This window comes from Rana temporaria, chromosome 13 (genome assembly GCF_905171775.1).
Source record: "Rana temporaria chromosome 13, aRanTem1.1, whole genome shotgun sequence".
NCBI classification, from domain to species: Eukaryota; Metazoa; Chordata; class Amphibia; order Anura; family Ranidae; genus Rana; species Rana temporaria.
Genome location: NC_053501.1, coordinates 72,493,293 through 72,516,842, shown reverse-complemented (window position 1 = coordinate 72,516,842; position 23,550 = coordinate 72,493,293). Strand labels below are relative to the sequence as shown.

The 23,550-nt window shown below is 43.3% G+C and overlaps 1 protein-coding gene and 1 non-coding gene across 2 annotated transcripts in view; one reads left to right on the top strand and one right to left on the bottom strand.

The window, feature by feature from the left end:
• Nucleotides 1–21,010, bottom strand: part of KNL1 (kinetochore scaffold 1) — a 201,129-nt gene extending 180,119 nt beyond the window's left edge. Inside the window, exons 1-2 of the mRNA XM_040332074.1 lie at nucleotides 20,901–21,010; nucleotides 6,626–6,672 (exon numbers count right to left, since the gene is read on the bottom strand). Of these exons, the coding sequence (XP_040188008.1) occupies nucleotides 6,626–6,654 (29 nt within the window). The 5' untranslated portion in view covers nucleotides 6,655–6,672; nucleotides 20,901–21,010. The remainder of the gene's footprint in view (nucleotides 1–6,625; nucleotides 6,673–20,900) is intronic.
• Nucleotides 21,011–21,264: 254 nt separating this feature from the next.
• On the top strand, nucleotides 21,265–21,346 carry TRNAS-GCU. Its single transcript has one exon. It is a non-coding gene; the product is annotated as a tRNA-Ser (tRNA).
• The last annotated feature ends 2,204 nt before the right edge of the window (nucleotides 21,347–23,550 follow it).

Below are 23,550 nucleotides of genomic sequence, written 5' to 3'. Positions count from 1 at the left end.
GCAATTTAATCAAAAGAAATTGCAAAGTGCGAGTGAAGTGCTGGGTGCTAAATGACATCAGCAGGTGGCAAGGTGACTTGTTGGTGAATCTTCAGTGTATGGCGGCACCTGAAGGTGTGCTAGCAAATTACCTTACGGCTGCAAGGTAAGCAGCATTTAATAAAACCAATGGAATCACTTGGGGGTAGAGGGGATAACTCCTATCCGTTCTTCTAGTAGTGTGGCACCTAGGGGGTTAAGGCTTTCTTCCAGTCTGGGTGGTCAGCAAGGTAAGACCGCTTCAAAGTGTGTCACCAGGCAGGGTAGAGAAAACAGAGGAGGCTCTCTAGTGTAATATGTTTTAAACACTCTGCAGTTTATTCAAACATAACAAACAGGGTACTTGCATTTAACCACTTCCAGACCTGCGCACGACGATGTACGTCCATTTTTTAAAGATTGATATCTCGGTAACGGCAGCAGCTGCTGCCACAACCGAGGTATCAATCTTTAGTGTGCGCGGTCTGGTAAACGATAACGGCGGTCTCCGCGGCGGATTCGTCGCTAGATCGCCGTTATCGGTGGCGGGGCCCCCCGCGCCCTCCGCCGCTTGCGGCGGAGGCGATCGGGACCGTTCGGCAGCTGAGCGGGGACGAGACTGAAGGAAAATTCTCCTTCGCCCGTCCGTCCCCATAGCTCTGCTGGGCGGAAGTGACGTCAAAACGTCAGTCCCGCCCAGCCTCTTAAAGAGACAATTTTTTTTTTTGTCATTTGAAAAAATGACATTTCCAATTTTTTTTTTGCATTTAAGCCCAAATATGAGATCTGAGGTCTTTTTGACCCCAGATCTCATATTTAAGAGGACCTGTCATGCTTTTTTCTATTACAAGGGATGTTTACATTCCTTGTAATAGGAATAAAAGTGATACATTTTTTTTTTTCAGTGTAAAAAGTAATAAAATAAATAAAAATAAATAAGAAAAAAAAAAAAAATTTTAAGCGCCCCGTCCCGACGAGCTCGCGCGCAGAAGCGAACGCATACGCGAGTAGAGCCCGCATATGAAAACGGTGTTCAAATCACACAAGTGAGGTATCGCCGCGATCGTTAGAGCGAGAGCAATAATTCTAGCCCTAGAGCTACTCTGTAGCTCCAAAAATGCAACCTCTAGAATTTTTTAAACATCGCCTATCGAGATTTTTAAGGGTAAAAGTTTGACGCCGTGCCACGAGTGGGCGCAATTTTTAAGCGTGACATGTTGGGTATCATTTTACTCGGCGTAACATTATCTTTCGCAATATATAAAAAAATTGGGCCAAATTTATTGTTGTCTTATTTTTGAATTCAAAAAAGTGAATTTTTTCCAAAAAAAGTGCGCTTGTAAGACCGCTGCGCAAATACGGTGTGACAAAAAGTATTGCAATGACCACTATTTTATTCTCTAGGGTGTTAGAAAAAAAATATATATATAATATGGTTAACCACTTCCAGACCTTGGGTGTTTTTCAGATTTGGTGTTTGCAAGACTAAAACATTTTTTTCTGCTAGAAAATTACTTAAAACCCCCAAACATTATATTTTTTTCTTTCTAACACCCTAGAGAATAAAATAGTGGTCATTGCAATACTTTTTGTCACACCGTATTTGCGCAGTGGTCTTACAAGCGCACTTTTTTTGGAAAAAATTCACTTTTTTGAATAAAAAAATAAGACAGCAATAAATTTGGCCCAATTTTTTTATATATTGTGAAAGATAATGTTACGCCGAGTAAAATGATACCCAACATGTCACGCTTAAAAATTGCGCCCGCTCGTGGCATCAAACTTTTACCCTTAAAAATCTCGATAGGCGACTTTTAAAAAAATTCTATAGGTTGCATTTTTTGAGCTACAGAGTAGCTCTAGGGCTAGAATTATTGCTCTAACGATCGCGGCGATACCTCACTTGTGTGATTTGAACACCGTTTTCATATGCGGGCGCTACTCGCGTATGCGTTCGCTTCTGCGCGCGAGCTAGTCGGGACGGGGCGCTTTAAAAAAAAAATTTTTGTTTTCTTATTTATTTTTATTTTATTACTTTTTACACTGAAAAAAAAAAAAATTGATCACTGTTATTCCTATTATAAGGAATGTAAACATCCCTTGTAATAGAAAAAAGCATGACAGGTCCTCTTAAATATGAGATCTGGGGTCAAAAAGACCTCAGATCTCATAATTAGACTAAAATGCAAGTAAAAAAATAAAAACATTTAAACTGTCATTTTTTCAAATGACAAAAAAAAAAAAAAATGTTACTTTAAGAGGCTGGGCAGGACTGACGTTTTAACGTCACTTCCGCTGCGACATTATGGCGGACACTTCGGACAATTTTGACACATTTTTGGGACCATTGTAATTGTCACAGCAAAAAATGCATTTAAATTGCATTCTTTATTGTGAAAATGACAGTTGCAGTTTGGGAGTTAAACACAGGGGGCGCTGCAACATTTAGGGTTCACTTTGTGTGTGTTTACAACTGTAGGGGGGTGTGGCTGTAGGACTGACATCGATCGAGTCTCCCTACTAAAAGGGATCACTCGATCGATGCGCCGCCATAGTGAAGCACGGGAAAGCCGTGTTTACATACGGCTCTCTCCGTTCTTCAGCTCCGGGGAGCGATCGCGAGGGGGCGGCTATAAACGAATAGCCACGCTGTCGTCCCGGATCGCTCCCCGAGGCTTACCGACCGCCGCATGTACGGGGGGGGGGGGGTCCCGATTGGACCCCCAACCCACGTCAAGCAGAGGACGTACAGGTACATGCATGTGCCTGTCCGTGCCATTCTGCTGACGTATATTTACATGAGGCGGTAAACGTTCTTGCACCAGAGAGCACTAGATTCCTTCTCCTTTTCTTATATGGTCGATGACTGTCGGAAATTGTTTTGGAAAAGACCTAGTATGCCATCTTGAGTTGCCAGTTTCTTTCCCATGGACGTCTTCAGCTTGAACCTGTGGTATTTGTTGATATGCCCTGTGACCTTTAAAGGTTGATATTGTAAGGTGAGAGGCCATCTTATTTTTTTTGCACTTGCACCTTATGCCGATTTATGTATTGGATGTTTGGATTTATCACTCCTTATGAACTTTTCACTCACATGGACTTTTTTTTCTTATATGAATTCTTTCTGATATGATTGTATTCATTGTTTATATATTTACTTCATATTTTTAGATTTGCGCTGCACTGTTTTTTCACTACAGTTATTTTTATGAATTTACCTTTAGTGCTGGCCTGCATATTTATTTTATTTTAGCTTTATTTCCAGCGCTGAATACTTTTATTACAAAGCAGAAGATATTTCTTTACGTCTAGAAGACTAAGGCTGGATTTACACTTGTGTGGCCCTGGATGCTGCCACGCACCGCAGGAAGTCCCGCCCCACCTGTCAGTGACATCACCTGCCACTCGGACTGGACTAGTGCAGACTTTGAGACTCCACACTTCCAGCATGTGGATTCCCCCAGCCCACACTCTCCGGCCTATCGGTGCGGGACCTCCAGCAGCCTCTGCCCTCAGCGGGCTCGAGAAGCAGGGAGACACTGGAATATCCCCAACCCATCAGGGTGTGATGGAGTTAATAAAATTATTATTTTGTGTTTGTTATCTTTCTCCTAACCACTCAAATATTGTTTTCCTTTCTTTTATTATTTTATTTCTTGTTGCGATGTGTATATATGAGTGTGTGTATTTACACTGGCATTATTTTCCTTGAATGAAAGTCATGACAGAGTTAAATCTCAGCCAGCATAAAGAGGAGAGACAGATGGCTTTCTAACCCCTCCTCGCTCCTCCCATCGGCCAGAAGATAAAATGGCCCCCATGAGTGTTTGCCTCGTGGTCAAGAAACAGATGTAATGAGAGAACATCATATGTGGATGAGCCAATCAGATGAACCCCTATGAGATGATGCTTGCTTGTGTCACTTTGTCTATAAAAGCTGTGATTTGAATAAAGCTCTTCCTCTTTGCTGTTGGAAAACGATGACGACTGCAGCGTGAATTCCTCTTGCCTGCATGCTCACATCATGAATTTGGCTCAGCGGCAGAATAGAACATGTATCCTGGAATTGAGCCAGGGAAAAATCTATTACAGGGGGGGAATGTGGGGCTGGCCTGAAAAAAAAAAAAAAAAAAAAAAAAAGGAGGAAGAATACCACACCAACAGGTATGCTCTTACCTCACTGCACCTGGAGAGAGCGCAGCACACCCCTGGTCCCCTGCAGCGCCTCCACCATGGCCAGAGGAAACACTACAACTGAGGCAATGGTGGAAGTGTCCAGGCTTTAAAGTAATGACTGCAGGGTTCCTGGGAAGTGGGTGGAGCTGCGCTCTCTCCAGGTGCTGTCCTGAAAGACAAGGTGAGAAATGATTGTTGTGCTGCGCTTCTCGATAAGGCACGGCAAATGTGTGTCACGATTGGGTTACCATTTAGGCTGCATTTGCATCTATGCATTTCTGAACACACAACAACCCACACAGGAATCTTGCATTTTACCATGCATTTTAATAACGTGCAGAAAAGTTCCACCTCCCCGTTTCCAAACAAGCAGAAACCCGCTCAGAATAAAGGTGTGCTTTGCCATGCGTTTCGCGAATGTGCTGCAAACCCACATTGCGCTTGTTTTCTTCATGATGGCAAGGTAGGGGTGATGAGTTTTTGTGTCATGTATCCAAAACGTGCAAAGCACATGTTTGCTGTAAGTTTGGAAACGCGCAAATGTAAATGCAGCCTTTAATGACACCCCAATCTCATGTTTTGCCAACCATTTGTCGCACTATAATTGTGACAAAACACGCAATGCCCCATGACCGAAAAGATTCTTGGAGGTAATTTGGGGTGTATGTCATGCATAGGCCAGCCCATTCAAATTAATGGGCTTCCCCATGCACAATGCTTGTTTACGCGCCAAAAAAAATAAACAAGTACAAGTGGGAACACACGTTTCGGCTACTCTAGCATCAATGGAAGAAGGAGTTTTTAAGTAGGAGTGGTGAGGATTTAAAAAAAAAAAAAAAAAAAAAACACCTCATCAAAGTCATAGGAATTATTATCGCTTGCTGAGGCAACTTCTGCAAGTGTTATAGAAATCTATGGGGCTGAAATTGAAGGACAGCTAATGTGATATTCTTTGTCATGATATTCCATGCTACTCAAGTCCCATCAGAAGTTGCACTAGTTGAGGACATGTGCATCCCGATGGATGTTCCAGTACAGTTCAGGGAAAAAAAAAAAAACACACACACACACACACACACACACACACACACACACACACACACACACACACACAGCAGCACGTTTTACTTTTTGCTTCTGGACCTGGAATGCCCTGAGCTGACTGCACTGGTGTGAACTATGCCACTGGAAACCACATAACCTACTATCCATACGTTTTTTTCCTCTGCACCAAAAACACAATTGACTGTATGTAAACTGGCCCTTAGCCCTGGTTCACACCAGTGCGACTTTGAGATTGTGCTGAAGTAGCAAGATTTCAAAGCTGCAGATCAGTGTGCTTTAGGTCTTCGATTTAATTGAGGCTTGTGAATTAAATTAACAAGTCAACACAAGTTACAATGAAATCACAGAAAAGTAGTGCAGAAACCTTTTTCAGAGTCATGATTTGAACGGTTCCATTGCCACAGACAGGGTGTGACTTGTCATGCGAGTTTGAACTGTCAAATTGCATTGGTGTGAACAAGGTCTTAGTCAATTCTATCAGTGATTTGTAAAAAAATGTAGGGCTGCAACTAACGATTATTTTCATAATCGATTAGTTGGCCGATTATTGTTTAGATTAATCGATTAATCGGATAATGGCCTTTAAAAAAAAAAAAAATTATTGCATTTTAAAAAAAAGTGGGCCAATTTGTTGTTGGGCAGATTACAAAAACACAAATTGACGCAAAAAACGCATTGCATGCTTTCCTGCAGCTTCTCCATTGAAGTATATTGAACCAAAAAAAAAAAAAAAGCACCGTTTTGCGTTAAAAACTCCTTGCCCTTTCCAAATACGCAGCAGCTGAAAAAAAATCATGGATGTGAACGTGTCCCAAAGGAAAACATGTAAATTAACTGTAGTGTGTTTGTGCAAAAAAGCACCAAAAAACAGGAGATGTGACCCAGACCTGAGGTGTTTAGTAACATAATGGGGTTAAAAAAAACAAAAATAAGTACAAAAAGAGCAAATAATCGCTACTGTAAGGGGTTCATTTTTTTACTGTGGGACAGTGAAAGTAATAATTACAGTAATTTGTTTTTTTAACCCCATTATGTTACTGGCCGATTAATCGATTATGAAAATTGTAATCGATTAATTTCATAATCGATTAGTTGCCAATTAATCGATTAGTTGTTTCGGCCCTAAAAAATGTGAAACATTTAGCCCAGGTTCACACTGCTGCAGGATTGAACTCGTGCGATTTCATACCCGCATGTCAGTTCGACTTCGGGGTGATTTCAGAGACATCTGTGCAGTGTTCCTGCACAGCTGTCTATTGAAATTGCCCCTGAAGTCACCAAAAGTAGTGCATCAATGTGAACCTAGGCTTAAAAAAAAAAAATTAAACAATTTCTTTCAAAACCTTAAGAAAATGTGTGCACTTACTTGTCTGGAAGAATAGTTTTGTTGTCCATGTCAAATACACCAATGTCCTAGTGAGAGAATGACAACAATTAGACAACGATATAAAAAGTTGCTGAACTGTAAAAACACACACACACACACACACACAACCTCCCCCGCCATTTTAATCCTAAAACAAAAATGATAGCCTACCAATTGGACGCATATCTAAAAACAGGAAAATATAAGTTTGGACACATTCCCAACACAATACCATGATTTTGACATCAGGGAAAGTGGCACGTGGGAGGAAAAAAATAGCATGAATTTTGTTTTGGATAGGTTGAGTTTGAGAAAGTGATGTGACATCCAGGGCTGTGGAGTCGGAGGAAATTTTGGGTACCTGGAGTCGGAAAACAATGCACCGACTCCTACTAAATTTAGATTGGAATAAAAAAAAATAAAAAAAAAGCAAGTTTAAATGTCCCAATTCACAAAAAGTTATAATGACTTCTCTACTGTAAGAATAAAGACCAATGCATGCAGTGCCTCACGTAACCGCAAAACGAACACGTTAAGTGACCGTGAAGAAGCACGCTTTTCATGTGCTTCACTATATGGCACGCAACGCACAATTAGGAGCTGCAATACTTATACTTTCCATAGTGTTGTGTTCTGCTTTTACAGGGAACGCATGTTAGAGAACCAGTAAGTGTCCAAATAAAAAAATTCCAACGGGAGTTTTATAAAGCACTAAAAGAAGTTGAAAAGTATGATCACTCATCAAAACTTACTGTTGAAGAAGCCATCCTTGTTTATCCAGAGATCGTTAGTGATGTGGCCAGAATAGTTACTGCAATGCCACCCACCCAAGTCAGTGTCGAAAGATTATTTTCAGCCCTAAAAATAATAAAGTCTGACTTAAGAGCCTCTATGAAAGAGGATCTGGCAGAGGCAATTCTCTTCCTTAGAACTCTACATTGAATTGATTTGCATTTGCTAAGCCTAGAACTACATTTCAAGATTAATATAAACCATTTCTAGGTTTTACAGATTTTGTTTTTTTTTATAGATAAGCTTTGTTTTTGTTCTAAAACAACCAAATAATGTGGTTTGTATTTTTGAACTGGTAAAGATCCTGTTCCTGATGTTTATGCCTGCTGCTACTATCCAGCCACTTGATTGATTAATCAAAAAAAAAAAAAAAAAAAAAAAAAAAAAAAAACGTTGTTTTCATTGTGTTTGTCTTTTGCTTAAACTGTGCAATACAGTAGACTGTTGGCTTCCCAGCCAGTAGTCCTGTGGTAGGTTGCGTTTCTTTCCCTCAGGGAATGTATAGAATACATTCGCATATTAATACAGAGGAGTCGGAAGTACATAAAACTGAGGAGTCGGAACATTTATCAACCGACTCCACAGCCCTGGTGACATCCAGGCTGATATGTCCATTGGTAAGAGGTATATTTGGGCAGGGCTCGACAAAATTCGGGCGCCAGGTCGCAATTGCGACAAGAAATTGTGACGAGGCGCCCGCGACGGCCGGTAATTGAGGCCGCGGCTTTGCAGCCTTGTGAAGTCCCAAGCTTCCTTCTGTGTTTTGGTGGTGGCCGTTGGCATTACAAGTAAAACCAGTTGTAATGTGTAATTTTTCACTGCCATCTCCTTCCCTCTAATTAGAACCCCCAAACATTATATATATTTTTTATTCTAACACCCTAGAGAATAAAATGGCGGTCGTTGCAATACTTTGTCACACCGTATTTGCGCAGCGGTCTTACAATCGCACTTTTTTGGGGGGGAAAAAAACACTTTTTTAGAAAAAATAAAAATAACAAAAACAGTAAAGTTAGCCCAATTTATTTTATATTGAGAAAGATAATGTTATGCCAAGTAAATTGTTACCCAACATGTCAGGCTTCAAAAATTACGTCCGCTCGTGGAATGACGTAAAAAAAAAAAAATTAAATAAAAAATCTACAGGTTGCATGTTTTGAGTTACAGAGGAGGTCTAGGGCTAGAATTATTGCTCTTGTTCTACCAATTGCAGTGATACCTCACATGTGTGGTTTAAACACTGCTTTCATATGCGGGCGCTACTCACGTATGCGTTCGCTTCAATACGTGAGTTCGGCGGGACGGGTCACATTCCTGGCTCCTAACTTTTAGCTGGCTCCTAGATTCCAAGCAAATTTGTCAAGCCCTGGATATCACTGAGCATTAGCGACATCTAGTGTCCTGTTTGTGAACTGCAGTCAATAGGCTAAGCTGAAAGTTGTATCTCCAACACCCCTTCTCAACAGCTAAGGCTTAGTCTGTTAAATCCATCTTCTTTGTAAGCCTTGAGTGTCTTTCAGCGGTCAGGGGCTTTGTAAGGATATCTGCTGTCATATCCTCAGTTGGGCAATAAAGTAACTCAAGAAGACCTTGCTCTTGAAGATCCAAGAAAGTAGAACTTCACATCAATGTGCTTGGTTCTTGAATTAACTCCTTTCATGTGCAAGGCATCCTTGATTGTACTCAGATTTCTGTTGGTCCCAACTGTGGTTGATCCAAGTCTATTAATAGCCGTCTCAACCATACAACTTCTTGGCTTGCCTGCGCTACAGCAACATATTCCGCTTCAGTAGACGACAGTAACAGAGTTGCTTTTTAATAGTCCAACTGATAGTAAAGTCCGTATTGTAGTGTGCTTGACTACAGGTGCAAACGTCTCATAGTCCTCTCTGTATTTTTGAGAATAGTCCTTGGCTACTAGTCTATTAGTCTTGCTTTGTATCGTTCAATTGTGCCATCTGCGTTGTATTTCACTTTAAAAGTCCATTTACAGCCTATGGCTTTCCTTTCCGGGTGGTAGTTCTGTAAGTGTCCATGTTTTAGAGTCATGCATGGATTTTATCTCTTTCTCAGCAGCCTTTATCCATTTACTTGCTTCTTGTTCTGAAAGCTGAGATATGTCGATACTGGTGGTACTTGCTTTGTATGAGAGACGTACAGGCGTTTTACCTTTGTTTTTTCTTGAACGTCTCGGTTTTGTGTCTGAGCCTTCTTGTGTCTTCACTCACTTCGATTGTTTGTTCAGAAGTTACAGAGATGGGCTGGTCAATGTCAGTTTTCTCTTCTATTCTTGCTTCTACTCTTAAGTCTTCAACAAAAGTTATGCTGTTGCTAATGGTAACCTTGTCTGTTTTGGGATTTAGGATTCTGTAACCCTTGACATTGTCACCGTTTTCAAAAAAGATACCTTCAAATGCTCTGAGTTTGGTTCATTTTTCTTCAGGTATGTGGATGAATGCTTTGCATCCAAAAACTCTAATGCCGCATACACACGGTCGCTTTATGTGGTGAAAAAAAAAACAACGTTTTTAAAAACGTCATTTAAAATGACCGTGTGTGGGGAAAACGTTGTTTTATGTCTTCTGAAAAAAAGACAAAAAAAAATTCGAGCATGCTTCAATTTTTTGTGTCGCTTTTCAAAACGTTGTTTTTTGTGTCATAAAAAAAAATCACCGTGTGTAGCTAAAACAACGTTTTTAAACCCGCGCATTCTCAGAAGCAAAGTATGAGGCGAGCTTCAATGGAAAAAAGAGTGCTGAACGTAACCGCACTTTGCTAGAGCATTTTGAAAAAACGATGGTGTGTAGGCAAAGTCGTTTTTTAAAATTGAAGTTTCAAAACGTCGTTTTGTTTCATAATATAAAACGTCGTTTTATTTCAACACAAACAACGACCGTCTGTACGCGGCATTAGGCTTCTCATTGTGCCATAGTTCATTACAGAGTTTTCTCCACTGTTCTGGAAAGAAGTCTGTTCTGCAAATATGTAGCCATCATAGCTGCCTCACCCCAGTATTTTGTGGTAGTCCAGAGTCTGTCAGCATACATCTGATCATTTCAGTCAGAGTTCTGTACTTTCAGCTACTCCATTTTGTTCTGGTGTATATGGGACTGTCTTGATGTTCTATTCCATTCTGTTTTAAGTATTCTTGTATCTTACATCCTGTGAATTCACCTCCATTAAATCGCTCCAAAGTATGAGGCTTCCTCTGAAACTTGTTACTGGTTTTTATTATAAAGTCTTGTAATTTGTCAAAAACTTCACTCTTGTGTTGCATTAGGTAGGTAGTGTATCTTGAATAGTCATCTATGAAAGTCACTATGTACCTGTTGCCCCCAGATGTAGGTGGGTTTTGGGGAACACACACACACTCTGAACCAAGTCAAGTGGTCTTGAAGCTCTCTTCTGACTGACTTTGGTAAGTGTTGCTCTTGTAGCTTTGAATTTAATGCAACATTCACACTTAACAGTGACTGGACAAGGGGATATTGTTAGATCCCTCCTCTGTAGTTCCTGTATGCATTCTGGATGTCTGATCTAGACGTCTGCCATATACAGTCATTGTGCTTGTGTGTACATAGTCTCACCTTTTCTTTCACTGTGTCGAGGTGATATAGAGGATCATCCAGCTTGGCACTTGCCATTGTCTGTTTGCCGTTTAGAATAGAACACTTGTCACCTTGGAATTTTACAGTGAGTCCTCTGGCTGTTAGATGCTTCACAGATAAGAGTCCTCCTTCTAGATTAGCCACACCAGTGAAAGATGTGCTTTATGTACATAAATTGTGTCCCGCATCATCAGGACACACAAGGGTTCCATGCCCATATCCTTCTGCATGTATTTTGCTTCCATCTGCAACATAAATAGTTTTTGTTGTTCAGATCAAGTTCTGTGAAAAAAAACTTCTATCACTCATGTGACTGGTTGCCCCTGAATCGATGCACCAGCCTTGACATTTATGGTTGCCTGTCGCTTTAAATGTGGCATTCCAGTTTCCTTCCCATGGATCATCGATTGTGGCTTTGACCTTTTGTTTAGCCATCTCATTAGCTCTGCTTTCAATATAGTACAGTCTTTATGTGTCCCTGTTTGTGGCATCTGAAACACACTCTGGTCTCCCCGTGTAACCTTGCGTCTGTAGCTTTAAGAGCGGTTCTGGTGTCGGTTTCTGTGGAGTCATGCACAAATTAATTTTTTTCTATGAGCCTGGATTTTACAAATGCTAGTGTCAGACCTGTCTCAGGTCGTGTCTCCAGTGCATCGATCAGTGCAGTATATGCATCGGGCAAACTGCATAACATGGCTGCAGCATGACTTATATTCTCCCCAATTGATCTGAGCAATCGCTTCCAGCATTGCGTTTATATGCTCCTGCATGTCCTGTTCTCTGCTAAATCTCATTTTGTAAAGTTTCCACAGCAGAAACAGCTTGCTGTTTAAACTGGATCTGTCACGCAGCCTTTTCAGTACATCCCACATGCCTTTCGCTGAGTCCTTATGGCGTATATGGATGAGCTGATCATCCTCCACTAGTAAGCTTATGGTGGCACGTGCCTGTCTGCTTTTCTTGTCCCAGTCCTGATCATCACCTGGTGATAAGACTTTATCCGGACACTGGGCCCATAACCTGTTGCAGAGTATGATTGCTGGGTGCAGCGGAGTAGATTCACATAAGATGTTGTCGAGTACCAGGAACTGGCTTCATTATTGGAAAATAACCACAATAGCAAAGATGTCACCTCACATGGTAAGAAAAACAGACAGGAAGAAGAAACCAACAATCACAGCACAATGTACAGGAAATACAACACATCATAGAAAATGCATAACATATCGCTGAGCATTAGCGACATCTAGTGTCCTGTTTGTGAACTGCAGTAAATAGGCTAAGCTGAAAGTTGTTGCATCTCCAACAGTGGGGCTGTGTGGCCATCTGGTTAAAGTTGAGGGTCGCATGGATTCCACTCAATATCAGTAGATTCTTGAGAATAATGTTGAGGAATCAGTCACAAAGTTGAAGTTATGCCGGAGCTGGATATTTCAACAAGACAACAACCCAAAACACTGCTCAAAATCTATGCGGGCATTTATGCAGAGGAACAAGTACAATGTTCTGGAATGGCCATCCCAGTCCCCAAACCTGAATATCATTGAACCTCTGTGGGGTGATTTGAAGCGCGCTGTCCATGCTCGGCAACCATCAAACCGAACTGAACTGGAGATGTTTTGTAAGGAGGAATGGTCCAAAATACATTCATCCAGAATCCAGACACTCATTTCAGGCTATAGGAAGCGCCTAGAGGCTATTATTTCTGCTAAAGGAGGCTCTACTAAATATTAATGTGCCCAAATGTATGCACCTGTCCAATTTCATTTTGATGCATATTGTGCATTTTCTGTTAATCCAATAAACCCGATTTCACTACTGAAATATTACTGTGTCTGTCCTTCAGTTATTTGATAGATCAAAATGAAATTGCTGATCCAAACACCCAAATATTTATAAATGACAACCATGAAAATAGTCAGGGGTTCTTAAACTTTTGCATACAAGTGTGTGTGTGTGTGTGTGTGTGGTGCAACGGATCATCATTGATCGGCGATCCGAACGGGTCAACATGCTCGGATCGGCACACCTCGTGAGCCGCAGAGCACTCCGCTGCCTCGGCCATATGAAAAGGCAGCGGCATCGGCCTAGCTCCGGTGCAGCAGGCATCTTTGTACACCCGGTGGCCTAGGTGAGCTGCGCGCTGTCGTCATCACCCTCAACTACTCGTGGATCTGTTCGGCCGGCTTCGATTCTGGCAAGACTAAACACTAGCAGACAATCTTCATACAGTGGGGGAGATGTCTGTGGATCATATTACAGTGGGGGAGATGTCTGTGGATATTACACACACACAGGATTTTATTATATACTAGCAACGGCCGCAAACAGCGATTTATAGTGGGACTGTGGCAGACAGTGTGACGCTTTGAGCGGAATAGTGTGATCAGTGGTAAAAACATGCACCATCACTGTACGAATGACACTGGCTGGGAAGAGGTTAAACATCTAGGGCAATTAAAGGGTTAAATAGGTGCCTAAGCAGTGTTTTGTGTACGGCTTCTATAAAATAAAGATTTTTTTGTTGAAACACTGTTCCATTAGCATGGTATAGCCACAACAAAAATGCCATCAAATGTTGAGCAATGAAGAATACATTAATTCTGAGAAAAGTGTTCATAAATTGTTCTATAATTTTGATCTCCAGTGTATTGTATTTGCTGGCGTATAAGACTACCTTTTACACTTAAAAAAAACTGCCCAAAAAGCAGGGGTCATCTTATACGCCGGGTCAGCGGCTCGGATGCCTGCTGGATGTGCGGTAATACTGTATGTAGCTTCAGTTACATACAGTATATCCCAATCCCAAATGAATACAGAGCCTGTTCGGATTGGAGTAACAACCTCTGCCAATCCGAGCAGGCTACATACAGTAGCCTGCTCGGATTGGCTTTGAGAGTCAGAGAGACGTGGGATGATGATGTTACAGCCTCTGCCAATCCAAGCAGGCTTTGTATTCATTAATAGAATGCATCGCTCGCTGTCATTGGCTCCAGCTACAGCAAGAAGGAAGAAATCTGAAGAGTCGGAAGCCACGGAATGGGAGTTGTCTTATATGGCGAGTACAGGCAAAAATCTTAAAAAAAAAAAAAAAAAAGTTAAATTAAGGGGTCATCTTATACACCGGCAAATACAGTATGTATGTTGTTTTTACTAAGACCTTTTTCACACTGGGGCCATGGCAAAGCGCCGCTCATTTTAGCAGCGCTTTAGTGCCGTTTTTTGGCCCCTAGCAGGGAGCTTTTAACCCCAAAGAAGGGGTTAAAAACTCCCATGTTGGCGCACATTTCCAGGTGCGTTCATTGAAATGGGCAGGGGCGTTTTGGGAGTGCTTGTGTACAGCGCTCCCAACCCGCCCCAAAGATGCTGCTTGCAGGACTTTTCCAAACATCCCGCAAGCACAATGCCCGGGTGTGAAAGCACCCATTTCAGAGAGTGGGAGGCAGTTGGACTACCCGGCCCTTTTGGATGACATGCTACCAGAGGGTTACAACATTATCACTAAAAACCGCCCAGGCTCCCGCAGGGGTGGCGGGGTCGCAGTCATTTTCGACCAATCCATTGCATGTACCGAACTGTCCATCCCCTATGCTTCCTCCTTTGAAGCGCTGGCTACCCGATGCCTGATCGATAACAACAACAGTGTCCTCCTCCTTACCATTTACCACCCTCCAGGTTTAGGAGATGCCACTTTTATTGCAGACTTCAATGCCTACATTCTACAGGCACTAACCCTGGCCGACAGGATTATAGTCCAAGGCGATCTAAACTATTGGCTGGATTGTCCCTCGGCCTCCAACGCCAACCTCCTTCTACAGGATATGACGGAACTTGGTTTTTCCCAACTCGTCAATGGACCCACACATAACAAAGGCCATCAGCTCGACGTCTTATTCACATTAAACTGCACCTATGAGGATCTTACTATCACCGACATCCCCTGGTCTGACCATAAAATGGTGAGCTGCAAATTTCCCGAATTTGTCCCACGCTCCCCTATGTCAAAAAAAACAATGACTTCAGGCCCCCCTAGTCGAAATCTGAAAAAGATTACCACAAATTTATTTTCCCGAACTTATCAAAAACAGCACGTTTTGTCAACCCGCCTGGACCGCAAAGAAGCCACGCTGGACGACTCAGAACGGGACACAAACTCGCTGGAAAAGGCTATTTCACTATTCGAACAAAAACTAACTACTACACTTAACATCCTAGCTCCTCTGACTATCCATAAAAACAGACCTAGACTTACAAAATCTAGACCCTGGTATAACGACTCTCTCCATCTCAATAAAACCATCTGCCGTCGTCAAGAAAGAAAATGGCTTAAAACCAGATCTACCAAAGATCTTGCGGCATATAAAATTGTTAGTAAAAGCTATGCTAAAAGTATTCGTTCAGCAAAACGAACGTTCCTCCAGACACAGATTAGGAACGCAAACAACAAGCAATCTGAATTGTTCAAAGTTATGAAGGAACTTTGTGCCCCTAAAAGATTCCAGTCACACATTGTGCCATCCCAAGAGCTATGTAACAACATCTCGTTGGGATTCTCAAGCAAAGTATCAAGACTCCTCACGCAATGTGCCAACAACTCTTCAGGCCTCCCCACTCAAGCCCCTCTTAACACGAATCACTGCCCAAAAAAACTTTTTAGTTTCGAATTGGTAAAGACCCACGACCTGGAAGCCTTGATTTTGAAATTAAAAACTACTTACTACCCCGGAGAAGTCTGCCCTGCTTGGCTCATCCAGGAGAACTTATACACCATTATTGCAGATTTACGCTACCTAGTCAACCGTTCACTCCAACATGGGATTGTTCCAACAACTCTAAAACACGGCTTTCTGACTCCACTTCTAAAAAAAGCCGGCTTGGACTCGACCGACACTAACAACTTCCGACCCATTTCAGCTTCTCATTTTTTAGCTAGAGTTCTCGAAAGAGTGGCTCTTCTCCAGCTTCAAACTCATTGTGAGGATGGCCTGCTCTTCCATGATCTACAGTCGGGCTTCCGTCCTGGGAGGGGAACCGAGCTGGTAGCTTTGTCCACTCAAGAGAAGCTCCTTAACGTGGTGGATGCAGGCGGGTCGGCAGCCCTGGTGCTGCTCGACCTGTCTGCAGCCTTTGACACCGTGGATCACTCCATCCTGCTTTCCAGACTCGAGTCCTCTTTCGGGCTGGGAGATACCGCCCTTGCTTGGTTCCGTGATTTTTTAACAGCTCGCACCCACCAAGTTAAGATGGGCTCTTTTCTATCCCCGATTACCACAGTGGAGAATGGGGTCCCTCAGGGATCAGCCCTGTCCCCCATTCTCTTCAACATTTATCTTAGGCCTTTACCCGACATTATTGCTAAACATGGTCTCTGGTTCCATTTGTACGCGGACGACGTCCAGTTGGTAGCCGATGATCTAACTTACCCTGACATGCCCTTAAGATTGGCCAATTGTCTGCGCGACATTTTCCACTGGATGACCATCAACAAACTGTGCCTCAATGGTAACAAAACGGAGGTCATGATAGTTGGAAAAGGCAAGACTGACTTTCTTCAAAATTGGCCCACTGAGTTGGGCTTGACACCTAATCCGAAAGATAAGGTGACGGTCCTGGGAGTTATCCTGGACGAAAAACTAAGTATGATTCCCCAGGTTAGACAATCGGTTTCGAGAGCCTCCCATTTTCTACGACTTATCCGCAAGGCAAAACATCTCCTGACCCAAGACCAGAGGAAAGACTTAGTCCAGGCACTAATTATTTCTCGCCTTGACTTTTCAAATGGAGTCCTACTAGGCATTCCAATGAAATGGTCTAAGAAACTGCAGCTGGTGCAGAATCAAGCAGCCAGGCTTATCTACAATCTCCAAAAGCAAGACCATATCAGCCCTGTGCTCAAAGAACTTCACTGGCTCCCTGTTACAAAACGGGTCAATTTTAAAATCCTCTGTCTGATCTACAGGGGCTACCACCAGCTGGGCCCACAGTTCCTATCAGATCTGACTCCACACTATATACCTAGACGCTGTCTTCGCTCAGCCGACAAAGCTCTACTCATTGGCAATACTGACAGGCTAATTTCTATAGGAGGAAAACGGATTGGCTCCGCGGGGGCGACTCTCTGGAACCAAATCCCGCTTAACATTCGCATCTCCCGAAGCCTATATGCGTTCAGGAAGAAGCTGAAGACCTGGCTATTCTGCCAAGCATTTCAATCCTAGGCCAATTTTTCTTCGCTGATTTCTTTTTTTTTTTCTTCTCCCTTCTCTTTTAATTATGCTCCCCACGCCAGAACATCCGGGCTATTTTGTCGCAAAGCGCTTTGGCACCACCGACCGGTGGTATATGCTCGCTTCCCAAATAAATAGTAATAAATAAAAATAAGTTGTCCAGGCGCGATTTCTAGCGCCAAAATGCCTCAGTCTAAATGGGGCGAGGGATTTGATGGCTTTTATTCTCTGCATTGCAAGGAAAGAAAATCCATCACATCCCTGCTTACCAGGGCTGTGGAGTCGGTGGATAAATGTTCCGACTCCTCAGTTTTATGTACTTCCGACTCCTCTGTATTAATATGCAAATGTATTTTATATATTCCTTGAGGGAAAGAAACGCAACCTACCACAGGACTACTGGCTGGGAAGCCAACAGTCTACTGTATTGCACAGTTTAAGCAAAAGACAAACACAATGAAAACAAAGTTTTATTTTTTATTAAAGCGGGGGTTCACCCGTACATAACACTTTTTACCCTTAGATTAATGCTTGTTTTGTCTAGGGGAATCGGCTAGTTGTTTTAAAATATGAGCTGTACTTACCGTTTACGAGATGCATCTTCTCCGCCGCTTCCGGGTATGGGCTGCGGGACTGGGCGTTCCTATTTTGATTGACAGTCTTCCGAGAGGCTTCCGACGGTCGCATCCATCGCGTCACGATTTTCCGAAAGAAGCCGAACGTCGGTGCGCAGGCGCAGTATAGAGCCGCACCGACGTTCGGCTTCTTTCGGCTACTAGTGACGCGATGGATGCGACCGTCGGAAGCCTCTCGGAAGACTGTCAATCAAGAAGGAACGCCTGCTCCCGAAGATCCATACCCGGAAGCGACGGAGAAGATGCATCTCGAAAACGGGTAAGTACAGCTCATATTTTAAAACAACTAGCCGATTCCCCTAGACAAAACGAGCATCCATCTAAGGGGAAAAATTGTTTTATGGGTGAACTCCCGCTTTAATCAATCAAGTGGCTGGATAGTAGCAGCAGGCATAAACATCAGGAACAGCATCTTTACCAGTTCAAAAATACAAACCACATTATTTGGTTGTTTTAGAACAAAAACAAAACATAGGGCAGTGGGAGGATCCAGGAAGGGGCATTTATTCTAAAACATGATTTCCCTAGGAGAATCCCATAGTCATGTTTAAAGTTTAAGCTAACAATCTGAGTTTACAAGTTTTTATAGCCTTAGGTAAATGACAGCAGTTTTTCCAATGGTTTACAGCTTCAGTCTTGAACTATTGGCCCTCCATTCCCTTCACTTATACAAGTGTCTCACTCTCTAGTCCTGCAAAAAACATATTTATTTAATCCCTTATGAGTGAGAGGCTAGGTTACACATGGACGCTGCGTTCCCTGTAAAAGCAGAACACAACACTATGGAAAGTATAAGTATTGCAGCTCCTAATTGTGCGTTGCGTGCCATATAGTGAAGCACATGAAAAGCATGCTTCTTCACGGTCACTTAACGTGTTCGTTTTGCGGTTACGTGAGGCACTGCATGCATTGGTCTTTATTCTTACAGTAGAGAAGTCATTATTATAACTTTTTGTGAATTGGGACATTTAAACTTGCTTTTTTTTTTTTTATTCCAATCTAAATTTAGTAGGAGTCGGAGTCGGTGCATTGTTCGCCGACTCCAGGTACCCAAAATTTCCCCCGACTCCGACTCCACAGCCCTGCTGCTTACAGAACAGAAACCTGCCTTGTTTACATAGCTCTGTTCTAGGTCTCTCCACGCTGATCAGTGGATATCCATTGGCAGGTGTTCCGCCGAATAAGTACCACCCAGCAGATAAGGACCCCCTTGTACTGCGCGGACATGGCGCCAGAGTCTCCGAAAATAGCCGAACATGTAGAGCTGAGAGTCCGCTCTACACGGCGCATGCGCAATGACCATCACATATGCCGCACGCTCCCGATGCTCGTGCTACTCTGTAAGGGGCGAGGGTGATTTTAACAGTAAAGTACACGTCTTAGCGGGGCATGGAGGCCGAGTTAAATGTGCAAATCCGCCCATTAACAAAACCCACCCGCTAAGACGTGTAATTTATTGTTAAAAACGCCCCTGCCCCTTTCAGAGTAGCAGTAGCATCAGGAGCGTGCGGCATATGCGATAGTCATTGCGCATGCGCCACGTAGAGCCAACTCTCAGCTCTATATGTTCAGCTATTTTCGGAGACTCTGCGGCGCGCCTGCGCAGTACAGGGGGGTCCTAATCCGCCGGGGGAATGGAATGGGAGGTTGCGCTTGTCTTTTCCCTTTTGTTACTCACAGAAGCACAGAGTGGATGTATTCTTGTTTTAGGTCCGAGGAGAATATATATATATATATATATATATATATATATATATATATATATATATATATATATATATATATATATATATATATACACACACACACATATATATACACACACACACACACACACACACACACACACACCGTATTTATCGGCGTATACCGCGCACTATTTTGCCCTGAAAATCAGGGCAAAATCGTGGGTGCGCGATATACGCCGATACCCGCTACGAGTTTGAATACTGCGCCAGCATATACCGAGCGCAGTACACTCGTGAATCTTCGGGCAGACTCGGCGCCTCTCGCACTGACGTCCTGTACGTACAGGACGTCAGCGCGACAGTTGCCGAGCCTGCCCGAAGATTCACGAGTGTACTGCGCTCAGTATATGCTGGCGCAGTATTCAAACTCGTGGCGGGAAGGATGCGAGGACACCGCGAGGACGCCGCAGAAGGACGTCGGACCCGCCGAAGAGGACACCGGACCCGCCGAGGAGGACACCGGACCCGCCGAAGAGGACACCCGAAGCCGCAGAAGGACGCCGGACCCGACGAGGCCGCCGATGGACGCCGCGCAAGACACCAAAACTGTAAGTACAAAAAAAAAAAAAAAAAAAAACTTTTCCACAGGATTGGGGGCCACTTTAGGGGTGCGCGGTATACGCGGGAGCGCGTTATACCGCGATAAATACGGTATAAATATATATCCACCTATGCAGAAAAAAACATGGGGGGGGGGGGGGGACACACACACACACCACAGGCATATTTGTATGTGCATTGTGATGTGAAGAGGCCCCAATGGCTGCGAGGTCTGCGCTGTAGCGCATTAACATGCATTCCTATGTGGTGCAATATTATGCAAACATGGCGTATAAAAGTACACAGATATGGAATGTAGAGGAACACTGCGTTGTGGTGTGACATAAGGATTGTGTTGTGAATCATAGTACTCACCTGTACTTATCCCTGAGGTAAGTGCACACAGTGTGACCCCCACTGACCACAAGTGTCATGTAGGCCTCAATTGCCTTCTATTCATAACAAGGTCTCCGTGTATTCCCCACCATACACAATGGAGAGGTTACTATATAGAGACAAATCATCATGGAGGAGGGATTCCATGGCTGACCACCCACAACACAGGGCCGTGACCTCCTCACACACCAGCAGCCTGCAGTCGCCGAGGAACTACAAGTCCCAGAGAGGCTGCCAAGGAGCATGCCGGGAGAACGCACTGCCCCTCACCTCCTAACACGAAGTGCGGTTATAAGGCCGCCACATTGGATTACATTCCTCCCCGTTACCTGTATGCGCGCCCCGTCTCTCAGGCCCGGTAGAAGACGGTCAAACCGAACCACTCCGATACATTTTCAAATTTAACCGCCACTCGCCTGCACGCCCACCACGCCTTCTCTATCCTCCGGATTGGTTAAGCTTCTGGACCCGCCTATCCTCTGCTGTTGCTGACTTATGTTGTGCGTTGTATAGAATGTGCAGTGCGGAGAGCGGGCGGTATATTCTGACTAGTAACCAGGGCGCAGATACTATTATAATCCGCTGTGCGAACAATAAATATAACAAACACTGGAGCCTCACAACATTTACCTTTGTGCTGGCGTGTACTGAGGAATGGCATAAAATATAGTCAGGAATAGCATGCTTGTAGAAGACGAGGTGGCCGAGTGGTTAAGGCGATGGACTGCTAATCCATTGTGCTCTGCACGCGTGGGTTCGAATCCCATCCTCGTCGCAATTATTTATTTTCTAAATATGGGTTCATGATTTCACGGTCCCTATTTATGTCTTTTGTTTCTTCTATTAACCTTTTTGCTGCCAGTGACATTTTTGCAATTGTTCTTGTTAACATATTTAAAGCGGAGGTTCACCCAAAAAATAATTTTTTAACATTACATTCAGCCGAGTTGTCATAATGACAATCAGCTGTTTTTTTTTATTTCATTGCCGTACATAGCGTATTTTCACCACCGCTTCCGGGTATGTCTTCTGCGGGACTGGGCGTTCCAAATTGATGGACAGGCTTCCGACCGTCGCATAGAGCGCGTCACGAGTTGCCGAAAGAAGCCAAACGTCGGTGCGCAGGCGCCGTATAGAGCCGCACCTATGTTTGGCTTCTTTCGGCAACTCGTGAAGCGCTCTATGCGACGGTCGGAAGCCTGTCAATCAATTAGGAACGCCCAGTCCCACAGAAGACCTACCCGGAAGCGGCGGTGAAATACGGTATGTACGGGGATAAACAAAAAACAGCCAATTGTCATTATGACAACTCGGCTGAATGTAATGTTAAAACATTTTTTGGGGTGAACCTCCACTTTAACCAGTTAGCCAGTTCACCCCCGGAAGGATTTACCCCCTTCCTGACCAGGCCCTTTTTTGCGATACGTCATTGCGTCGCTTTAACTGACAATTGTGTGGTCGTGCGAGGCTGTACCAAAACAAAATTGATGTCCTTTATTCCCACAAATAGAGCTTTCTTTTAGTGGTATTTGATCACCTCTGGAGTTTTTATTTTTGGCTTTATAAACCAAAAAATAGCGAACATTTTAAAAAAAGCAATATTTTTAGCTTTTTGCTATAACAAATATTCTCAAAAAATATATAAAAAACAGAATTTCCAGTTTAGGCCCATAGGTATTTTTCCACATATGTTTGGTAAAAAAATCTCAATAAGGTTGCATTCACAACTTGGCGTATTTATGCCCGACGCTCGTGCCGCTGGAGGGGCGATTTTACATTGTTGTCTATGAGATGGTTCACATCTCACGCCGTACGCCTGCCGCCTGAAAACAAGTCCCGGACCCTTTTTTTCAGGCGGCTTTCGGCGTTCGGCATAGACAACTTTAAGTGTGTTGTAAAAAAAAAAAAAGGTTAAAACTACCCGTTTTGTCGCGGCAAATCACAGGTACAATACGCCGCAATTTGTCGCGGCAAAATACGCTGCGTTATAGTGTGAATGCAGCCTAAGTGTATATTGATTGGTCTGGGCAAAAGTTATCACGTCTACAGAACAGGGGATAGATATATGGCATTTTTATTAGTAATAGCAACGATCTGCGATTTTTATTGTGACTGCAAAATTGCGGCGGACAGATGGGACACTTTTGACATTATTTTGGGACCATTGGCATTTATACAGCAATCAGTGCTATAAAAATGCACTAATTACTGTATAAATGTCACTGGCAGGAAAGGGGTTAAACACTAGAGGGCGATCAAGGGTTTAACAGTGTTCCCTGGGCGTGTTCTAACTGTGGGGGGGGGGGGGGGCTCACTAGAACATGACAGAGATCACTGCTTCCGATCACTGGGAGCAGTAGATCTCTGTCATGTTGCTAGGCAGAACAGGGAAATGCCTTGTTTACATCGAGTCCGCAGGGCACGCTCCCGGGGCGCGCACACGCCCGCTAGCTGCAGATGACGCAGCGACGTACAGGTACGTTGTTTTGAACACCCGTGCCACTTTGCCGATGTATATCAGCGTGAGCCAGTCAGCAAGTGACTGACATTTGTTGTTTTTTGCTAGAAAATTACTTAGAACCCCCCAAACATTATATATATTTTTTCAGCAGAGACCCTAGAGAATCAAATGGCAGTCGTTGCAATATTAATTTCAATTTACACTTTTATGAATTAAAAAATCACTAAACAGTAAAGGTAGCCCAATTTTTTGTGAAAGATGATGTTACGCCAAGTATATAGATACCTACCATATTATGTTTCAAAATTGTGCATGCTTGTGGAATGGCGACAAACTACGGTACTTAAAAATCTCCTTAGGCAACATTGTTTTAAAAATGTACAGTTACAGAGGAGATCTAGTGCTAGAATTATTGCTCTCGCTCTAACCTCACATGTGTGGTTTGAACACCATGTACATATGTGGGCGCGACTTACTTCTGTGCGCGAACTCGGAGGGACAGGGTTCTTTTAAAAAAA